The sequence below is a fragment of the Myxine glutinosa genome, chromosome 8 (assembly GCF_964187855.1).
Source record: "Myxine glutinosa chromosome 8, kmMyxGlut1.1, whole genome shotgun sequence".
Lineage (NCBI taxonomy): Eukaryota > Metazoa > Chordata > Myxini > Myxiniformes > Myxinidae > Myxine > Myxine glutinosa.
The window spans coordinates 118,383,498-118,393,830 of NC_136268.1; the positions used below are offsets into that span (position 1 = coordinate 118,383,498).

General features: G+C 44.3%; 2 protein-coding genes across 3 annotated transcripts in view; both read right to left on the bottom strand.

Moving 5' to 3' along the window:
• Positions 1-10,333, bottom strand: part of SPRYD7 (SPRY domain containing 7) — a 35,173-nt gene that overhangs the window by 2,853 nt on the left and 21,987 nt on the right. The gene's annotated exons all lie outside the window — the stretch shown is intronic.
• Positions 2,581-7,046, bottom strand: LOC144893326 (uncharacterized). Its single transcript, XM_078783710.1, has 3 exons — positions 3,630-7,046; positions 3,367-3,504; positions 2,581-3,275 (listed from the first exon to the last, which is right to left on the bottom strand). The coding sequence occupies exons 1-3, from the start codon at positions 5,377-5,379 to the stop codon at positions 3,106-3,108; spliced, it is 2,058 nt and encodes a 685-aa protein (XP_078639836.1). The 5' UTR covers positions 5,380-7,046; the 3' UTR covers positions 2,581-3,105.

The following is a 10,333-nucleotide window of genomic DNA, read 5'->3' on the forward strand; positions in this document are numbered from 1 at the left end:
TGTTGGATGTTAAGGATCTCACCGTGTCTTCCACAAAGAGAAGGTGAGCTATCGCCGGCACTCTGAACAAGTTGTGGCCTGGCATGCTCTTCTCCTCTGCCGTTATATACGTCCTCCTCGGCATCTTTTTCCAGAAGAGCCCTGTCTCGTCACAGTTGAAGATTTGCTGGGGGATGTATCGTTCGGCTTCTATCAGTTCGGCAAAAGTTATAATAAAATCTTCAGCTGCCTTCACATCTGCCTCACCAAGTCGACAACACGCACACCTCGCTCATGTTTTTCGACGATTGCGTGTTTTATATCCAAGCACATCATCCTCTTCTTCTTCTCAGTACTGCCCTTGGCACTCAATTACTTAGGACCCATGGTTAAAACTAAGAAAATTTCCAAAATAACCAAAATGCGAAAACAAAGCAGCAGCTATATACGGCAGAGATGCTTGCACGGCAAGATAACCACGTGACCGGAACCCACCTGGTGGCGGGTGGCGTAAGCTCCAAAATAACCAACATGCGAAAACAAAACAGCAGCGATATACGGCAGATATGCTTGCACGGCAAGATAACCACGTGACCGGAACCCACCTGGTGGCGGGTGGCGTAAGCTCGCATCTCAAAGCAAGAAACCGCCCGAGCGACGGCTCGTATCTCGGAAAACTCATAAGTTGGTGCACTCGTAAGTCAAGGTTTCACTGTATATTGTTGCGGATCTCGGGTTACGGCGCTCCCCTTACCGAGGGGGGTTTAATCCCCTCGTCTATTAAGCTGGCCGTCCAGGTCCTAGAAGATATCGCGCTCCTTTGCGGGGTTGAGGTTGACCAGGGTGACTGGTCAACGGGTTCCCAGATACCTTTGCCAACCTCTCCGCAAAGCAGGGCGATACTTCTGCTCGAGCCACGGACAAGATGGAAGATTGCCGAGCGGTTTAGCAATCCGAAGCACGAGCCGTTAGCAATAAAACTAACCCGATCCTGAGCGTTGGCCAAATCGTGCCACGTATATCAATGGAGAAATCACTAAAGCGACCGGATGAGAGGAAACCCAAAAGAATAAGAAGGAAGAACACAGGTTTATTAATTATGTACAAAACCAAAACCAAGGAAGAAATGAAAGGTGAGACTGTACAGGAAGAGGAAGAAGCAGATACACAGGGCAATCCTTAAACACTTATTTTTTCACCGGGGTCCGGTCCAGGCTCCGGATCCGCCGCGAAGAATGGCAGGCAGCTTCGTGTGTCGTTGGCGCGCGACCGGACCTTATAATTATGCGAGGGACTGGGATGCTGCGTATATAATCTTCGTGCCAACTCTCTCTCGCCCAACGTTCGTCTCAGAGGGTACCCTCGCGGAGATCGCTCAATGCAGTGACAATCAATCGAGCGCTCCCCGCGCAGTTCGTTCACAATGACCTCCCCTCGCGCAGTCCGTTCACAATCACCTCCCCTCGCGCAGTCCGTCCATGGGCTTGGCGCTCGCGCTTATATCGCGCGTTGAAATCAAGCCGCCTTCATAGGGCTACGCCCACTCACGAGGTCACCTCAGCCCTGGTTGGTCAGCGAGGGCTCACTGGCTCCACCCTCGACGGCTCGTGGACGAGGCCACACCTCTTCCCGTGGCTCCGTCCCTTCTTTCCTTGAGCCGACCTAGTGTTCAATGGCGTTTGGAGCCAGTGCTAAGGCAGCGACGACGGCACAATGCAGCGAACGCTGCTAATAAGATCACGTGAGCATTGGGAAGGACAAGCCCCGTCTGTAGGTGCAACTGGCACTTTGGAGAGAGAGAGAGAGAGAGAGATTGGGGGTAATTGAAGGGGCCTAGGTTATTTGATTAATGCAATGCAGATTCAACTATTGGGAACAGAGCCTTAACTAGAACACATACTAATGAGATAACTAAAGAAGAATCTATGGTGTCCTACGTGTTGCTCGTGGCCTAACTAGGGTGCGACCTTTGACCTTTACCAAAAATGGGAATATTTACAAGGGATTATTTATAAGGGAATATTACAAATATTTACAAAGTGGAGGGTTCTAAAAACCGCAACAATATATATATACACGGTCCGTCAGGGAGGTGTGACGATTTTCAGAAAACTCATACACAGTTATTTTTAGTCGAATTTCAATTTTTTTTTTTTAGCCGCGTCGCAGACGCTGGTCATAGAGTGCCCTCTGCTGTTGTTCTTCTTCTTGTTCTTGCAGAGAAGACAAAACCTCAAAGCTCCACCCATTCTGGGAACCATAGCTCCACCCATTCTGGGAGAGGCTTCATATAAACAAATATCCACCATTTTATTAACTCGCATAGCTTTTAGACAGGTCCATGCCAGGCAGAAATGGCGCCGTTTTCCAGTCAAGGTTTTCTCAGTGGATTTATATACTTTTGATCATACTCTGTCGAATAAGCTTGTGGGCCACCCTGAAATTTGCCTCAAATCCAAGATGGCGGCCAAAAATCCAAAATGGCCACCAGAATAGCTAAAATAGTATTTCTGAGAGTTGCTTTTACCCATAGATGATTTTTTTTCAACTGATTGTGGCCTATTATGATAAAGAAAGATAACTCAGTCATAACTCAGCCATAAAAATTAACAATCGGTACTTTATTAACAAAATGGCCGCCGGGCAACTTCCGTATTACGGAAACTGCTATAACTTCAGTTCCGAGTGTGATATGATTATAATTTTGGTGTCCAGTCATATGTTTTTGGGGTCAAGGAATCCATATTTGTACTTTTTATTTCAGTGAAATCATTGGTTCATAAAGAAATCTAAGATGGCTGCCAATACTGGCCACCGATGTGGCAGATTCAGTCATGTCTTGTGCTCCATAATATATATTACAATACATTTTGATTCAATTTCTTGGTTTCCAAAGTCTGGTTATCCATTTAGTTGGTTTATCATGACACTAGCTCAATAGATCATCCCCTAAATCATGGATGAACAATAAATCCAAGATGGCTGCCGCTGAACGGCTCCTAGTCAGTTTTGCTTCGTCTACCAAACTACACAGGTTTATAAAATGTATCTGAATTCCCATTCAATATGATCCCCGGCTTTGGTTATGCTTTGGGAAAAATATGTTGTTCAAAAGGCACATAATCCTCAGTTACTAAGATCAAGATCAAGATCACTCTCTTCACTCTGAAAGTCTGAATAAAGTCCACAGGTATCCGAAGAAAGTTGTTCCATGGTGCTCTCCGAATTTTCCCCATCTCCTTGGTACTCTTCATCAACTTCAGATTCTTCTGCTCTTTCTTCTGCCCCACCGATACCTATAAAAAATGTGAATGGATATAGTCGGGATTCAAAACAGTAAATCATATAAAAATAACAAAATTACGATTGCATTTTGGACTTATCTACCTTGCTTTTCTCTTTCTCTACAGTGAACTTCACTGTCTTGTACATGTTTTCTGCTTGTATTCCTGTGTCTCTTCTTCCTTGAAGGCTGGCTTCTCTCTTCTACTGCATCTTCTAAATCTGCATCATACTCCGCGAGACCTGTAAGTGGAAGGTTACACATTTAATCTGGATGAATGCACTGCCAGTGGGAATACATTGGAGGAACTTTATGACAGGAACGAAAAGCAATGATCAAAGTAATGATATATTTTTAGTATACTTACTTTGAATTTGTCTTTTCTTGCTCTTTTTCTTGGAGAGGCTTGGAGGGAGTTGCGGGCAGGTAAACCATATTGGCCTGATACCATCATCTGTATTTTCCCATCCTCTGTCAGTGATAGAAGGATACTCAATGTTTTGCTTGAGACACTGGTACCACACCCATGCCTGAAGGTCACTCCTCTTGAGGTGTTCATTGGTGCTACTCTCGTCTGGAAGGATGCTGGAACTAGATTTCACCTTTTGAGTGTTGTACGTTCGGATCCTTGTTTCAACAAAGCTTTCTTGTTCACTTCCAGAATACATGCAGGTTCTGAAGAAGCATTTAGCACTGGTAGCATCTTGAAAAGATTGATTTGATCTGCCCAGCTGAGAGAGTAGATGGGATTTCTCTTGTTTCAGCATCTTCTTCAATGGCTTGATTTTGCCGATGCGAAATGGGAATGATGTCGTGTCACATCCAGTAATGCTATGATATGCTGGGAGAGTTTGACACACTTCATCTCCAAAATGAGTCGTTAGTTTCTTGACACTGACGTACCGATGGTCAATCTTCATGAACCAGTCTTGTGGTGGTTTGCAGACAGAATAGGCATAGCTCAAGAGGATCAGTACATCTGTATCTGAAGCCTTAATCACAACCGGACCTTCGCACTTGCTTGCATGAAGAACAAGCCTGGTGTCAGCCTCATGATGGTTGCAGGATTCAAGTTGTTCAAACTTAGTTTGCGTGATCAACCATGTATTCTGTTCCTCTGTCACGGTGAGTGGAATTCTGAGTTTCGATCTGACTGAATCACTTTTGAAGTAAGTGACCATAAATTTAATCAGCTCAGTCTTGTTTTCAGCATTATGCAGAAATGCGTCCCAATCTTTGCCTCTGGGCATACTCTGCTCGGGGCTTGTGATGTGGGTTCTTCTACCAGAGATCCCTCGGCGTCGTTGGGTTAACTCCTTTGTAGTGGACGTACAGTAGGAATCAAATATGATCCCAAGCTGTTTTGGGTTTGACTGGCTTGGTGGCATGCAGAATTTCAATAGGGCATCAGTGTATTCTCCCCAAGTCTGTTGAGCCGGGATTGACTTTACAGCTGCCATTCCGTCAATCAGCCAGTTGCTTCTATTTGGCGGTTCCTCTGTAGTTGATGAAGATTCCTCAATAAGGTAGTTCCTCAGCGCTGCTTTAGAACCTTGTCGAATGTCTCGTTCTGGTGTGGCAAGGGCAAGTGGAATAGTTGTCAGGGGGTGTGAATGTGCCTCTTCAGGGGTAGTTGCCTTTCCTACCAACACACCAAATGCTTGTCGATCCTCCTTGAGAACGTTCACTGCCTTTGGATTTTTCTTGACCTTCTCCATGCCCGTATTGATCTTGAGATTCACAATCCTGTCAAAAATGTTCATTCTGCCTTCTCCAGTAGCCTTGAGTCTAAGGTTAACAAAGTCTTGGAATTGTTTCTCTCCTGCTTCGGTTGATGACAACAATCCACTGACAATACCTTGGTTAATTTCCACTCCAGTTTTCATGTGACGCGCAGAACCAATCAGAAAAGGGTCAAAGTACTTATCCAATTGGATGACTAGGTTGCGAACCATGTTGTCATGCTGCCTCCGTGCCCCTATTGTTGTTTCCTTGTGAGTTGAAGAGGTCAGGATATGCAACCTTTCCTTCAATCTTCCTCTGAGCTTTGCCATTAAGTGACTCGTTTTTATGAACGCATCTGTTGTCTGCTTGCTGGTACTGTAACCGCCTTGCATTGGACCACCCCGGACTTTAACCTCTCTGTTGATTGTGGTCTCAGTGATCAAGTCCCCATGGATCGTAGAAAAGGGCTCGCCAGTCACCTGGAGGTAGCATCTTCTTGTGCTCCATGCTGATGGACTTTGCCCAATTATTGTTCAAGTCACGGACATCTGTGTATGGTATTCCAACGCCACATCGATTCAAGAGAGTAGTTGCCTCTTTGCTACCAGTGATTCTATGTATGGTCAAACTCAAAGCAGTTCCTAATGGTGATCGCTCACCTTTGACCATTTTTTCCCAGCTCTGAGTTATAGCTGAAATTTTCTCCGCTTCAGCGTTGCTTGTAGCCGTAGCATACCCAAATGCGTTTGTAGATCTCCTGGGATTGATTGACCAAGAAATGGCATTGAAGATACAGTGAAGAGGTCTGTGACTATCGAGTAGATCAAACAGCTCATCTGGTTCAAGGGGCCATTTGATATCATACCTCTGTGAAAGTTTACGACGAATCAGCTTTGAAAATGCTATTGTCAAATCAGATTCACGTAGACCATTTCCTTCAATTGTAGCCGCAGAATACGATATCGGATTGACCGCAGTGGAATGGACAACTAGCCGGTTCCCAAACAAGTGGAAGTCGATGGCGTCACCAAATTTCTCAGTCAGTCGTTTTTTCAACATGCAGGTTTTTGAAATCGGAGGGTCCTCAAGTTCATTGTCTTCACTGATCTCCTTTATGTCCTCAATCAATTCTCTCAGGAAATACGCCTTTTGATCCTTGACTACCATGCGGTGAAACAGTTTGAAAAAGCTGTCCATAACCTCGGTAGCTAATCTATCCTTCTCTGCTGCATCCGCTGACAGCAACTTTCTATCATATGCATAGGTAAAATTGTCATAACAACTTTTATGATAGTACACATCAACTGCAAACATGTCATATGATGCTCCACTCAGAATAACATCGAGTCGCTTCGCTGCATCATGGAACTTATCTCCTTCATCTTTGATTTTCATGTCCTTTGAACGTTCTACTTTACTGACAGCATTCTTCTCGGAGCATCTACCAAGACCACCACTATTGTACGGTTTACTGTCATCTTTCGTATCCACGTTGCACACGAAACAGATTTGCTTTTTCTCAAGTGACCCCCTGCGTATCCTATACGCGGGAGCAGCAACTGGTTCATTCGACTCATGAATATTCTCTGAACTGGAAACGGGAAGTTTGCGAGACTGGGCTTCCTTTCGGGCAATTCTGTTCCGAAATGTGATTCTACAGTTCTCATGAATCTTGACATCATGGCCTGCACTAGATAGTCTCACAGCGGCTGATTGAAATTCAGCATATGGTGCCTGAGTACACAGACTCTTGTCAACTTTAACCCATCTTCCCGCTAATTCTTGAATAGACTGCAATCCCTCCTCAGTCATATTATAAGCTGACTCAACGTCCTTAATAGTTTCATTACAGAGGCAGCACAACGGTTTGTCGCCCCTTGCTAAACTCAAAATCGGCGTGGATGCCATTGTGCAACCCTTTTCTCCTGTGCCAAAAAAGTTTTGTCTTTATGTAGTAATTTTATGAGGATTCACTGTATCTGCTAAGCCAGGATTCATGGAATCATTTCTTTGCGTCCGCATTCATGGAATCATTTCTTTGCATCCGGATTCAAGGAATCTGAAATGGAAACCAAGAAATTGAATCAAAATGTATTGTAATATATATTTCACTGAAATAAAAAGTACAAATATGGATTCCTTGACCCCAAAAACATATGACTGGACACCAAAATTATAATCATATCACACTCAGAACTGAAGTTATAGCAGTTTCCGTAATACGGAAGTTGCCCGGCGGCCATTTTGTTAATAAAGTACCGATTGTTAATTTTTATGGCTGAGTTATGACTGAGTTATCTTTCTTTATCATAATAGGCCACAATCAGTTGAAAAAAAATCATCTATGGGTAAAAGCAACTCTCAGAAATACTATTTTAGCTATTCTGGTGGCCATTTTGGATTTTTGGCCGCCATCTTGGATTTGAGGCAAATTTCAGGGTGGCCCACAAGCTTATTCGACAGAGTATGATCAAAAGTATATAAATCCACTGAGAAAACCTTGACTGGAAAACGGCGCCATTTCTGCCTGGCATGGACCTGTCTATTTGAGGCCTGTTTTGTAGGCCCGTGGTGTCTTCCTCTCTCACACAGTTTTATTTCAAATCAAATTCGATATATCATTTCATTTTTCACAGTCGCTAACATAGTTTTAGACTCGGTTGAAAAAAAAACGGGAAGAAAATCCGATGAAAGTTGCCCTTTATAGAACGAAATGAATTCTCAAAGGCCTGTAACTTCAAGTCCATTGAGATATATATTTTTTAAATCGCGGCATGGTCAGTCATACACCGCCCGAAATAAGAGACGGGAAAATGCCGAGATATATATATTTTGTTTAAATCGTGGCATGGTCAGTCATACACCGCCCGAAATAACAGACGGGAAAATGCCGAGATATATTAAAAATTCGTCCATTTGATGACAATCGTCACGATGAAATATTTAATTTATACGTCGTCACAATAATGTGGAGAGAGGAGCGGAGCTTCGTTCACGTGTCGCCACACACGGGAAATTGCCGAGATATATATTTTTTAAATCGCGGCATGGTCAGTCATACACCGCCTGAAATAAGACGGGAAAAGGCTGAGATATATTAAAAATTCGTCGCCACACACGGGAAATTGCCGAGATATATTTTCACTTTGCACAAAAATAACATCAAGTAATCGAATCAATAGGAATGTCCTGTGCCTATAACATCGACGTTATAGGCACAGCTGCATCTAGGCATTGTGTAACATCGACGCGGCTTTTGTTTTAATTAAAACTGTTTGTACTTGTTTTTTAAAGACTACATAATTATATAATGCCATGTAATACACTAACAACAACAACAACAACAACAACATGCATTTTAAAGGCCATTTTCCCTGCTAGAGCGGGGGTTAGCCTTGCGGTCCCCATGACAATCTTCTCCATTTTGCCCTATTTTCTGCATCTCTCCTTGTTCACCCCCTTGCCCGCATTTCTTCTTCCACCATCTTTAGCCAAGTCTTTCTCGGTCTTCCCCGTCTTCTACTTCCTTCTACATTCATTTCCATCACTCTTCTCAACCAGTCACTTTCATCCTTCCTCAACACATGACCAAACCATCTCAACCTGTTCGTCTTCACAGCATCAATCACAGGCTCTATTCCCATCATCTTTCGCAATTCATCATTTGTCTTCCTCTCTCTCAACGATACTCCGCACATCCGTCGAACCATTCGCATTTCCACCCTTTCCAACCTTCGTTGCTACTCTACGTTCATTACCCATGTCTCGCTCCCATAAATCATAACACTTCTCACACATGCAGCATACACCTTTCCCTTCAGCTTCAACGACACTCCCCTCATCATCAGCACGCCACTAAATTCCCGAAACTTCTTCCATGCACATCTCACTCGAGCAACCGTTGCCGAGTCTGATCCACCTTCTCCATTCAGCATGTCTCCGAGGTAGCAAAATGTTTTCACACCTTCCAGCTTCACGCCGTCTCCAAGATCCAACTCAACATTTCCTCCATCTGCAGCTCCCTCTGTGCACACCTTACATTTGAATGTAGCTGCCACACTGGTTAATGACCCTCTCAGACCACTACATTTTTGATGAACCCACTCAGCGCACATTGTACACTGAATGGAGTTCACTCCGACACCCTTCCTACACACAGCACAGGGCCACTTCCCAGTTCTTTCCACCTCACCACATGCTTTACCACTTGCCATCACCTTCGTCTTTCCGATATTCACCTTCAGACCTTTTGTCTCCATACATTCCTTCCACGTGTTCATCTTTTCCTTCAGTCCATCCATACTTTCCGCAATCAACACCAGATCATCTGCATACAACAACTCCCACGGTAAACCCTCCTTTACGTTCTGAGCCAGCACCTCCATCACAGCTACAAATAGTAGTGGACTTAGTACTGACACCTGATGCACTCCCACCTTCACCTCAAACTCACCACTGTTCCCGTCCTTCGTCCTTCGTCCTTACAGCTGTGCACGCTCTTTTGTACATTGCCATCACTACTCTGATCAACCATTCCTCCACTCCTAACTTCCTCAATGCCCATGTCAATACTTTGCGTGGAACCCGATCGAATGCTTTCTCCAGATCAACAAACCCAAGAAACAACTTCTTCCTCTTCTCCATGTATTTCTCCTGCAACTGCCTCACAATGAAAAGCGCGTCTGTCGTTCCTCTTCCTGGCATGAATCCAAACTGCATTTTGTCGATCTTCACTTTCTTCCTTATCCTCCTCTCCAACACCCTTTCCAATACCTTCATTCCATGCTCCAATAACTTTATCGCTCGGTACGAGCCACACTCCAGAGGATCACCTTTCCCCTTGTATAGAGGGACGAGGGTACTCAGTTCCCAATCCACTGGAATGCAGCCTTCTTTCACCACCAGATTACAGATCTCTGTCATTCTCTTCACACCCCAACTTCCTGCTGCCTTCAACGTATCTCCCACAACTCCCGTCGGCCCTCCCGCTTTTCTACCCTTCATTGCTTTTATCGCTTCCTCAACTTCCTTCTCAGTTATCTTCTCTGCCGGTCCTAAAACTGGGTTACTCTCTATGTTGCCATCCCATTCATTCTCTGTATTCAACAGCATTTCCATATATCCTTTCCATCTTCCTTTAATTCCATCTGGGTCGACAACGATTTGTCCCACTTCATCCTTCAAGCAACTCACCCCCATCACATCACACCTCTCTTTCGCTATCTGCTTTGCAATCCTGAATACTGCTTTCTGATCCTCTTCCGAATCCAAGCGTTCTCCGAACATTTTCCTACATGCCTCCTGCGCCTTTGCTACCTCTTTCTTTGCAGCCTTCCTGGCTGCCTT

Bases quoted from the DNA above. Each gene is read 5' to 3' on its own strand.
- LOC144893326 (XM_078783710.1), bottom strand. From the start codon at position 5,379: ATGCAAGGCGGTTACAGTACCAGCAAGCAGACAACAGATGCGTTCATA. The intron at 3,505-3,629 runs GTAAGTATACTA...TTCCACTTACAG, and splicing joins CAAGAAAAGACAAATTCAAA to GTCTCGCGGAGTATGATGCA. The intron at 3,276-3,366 runs GTAGATAAGTCC...CATTTTTTATAG, and splicing joins TAGAGAAAGAGAAAAGCAAG to GTATCGGTGGGGCAGAAGAA.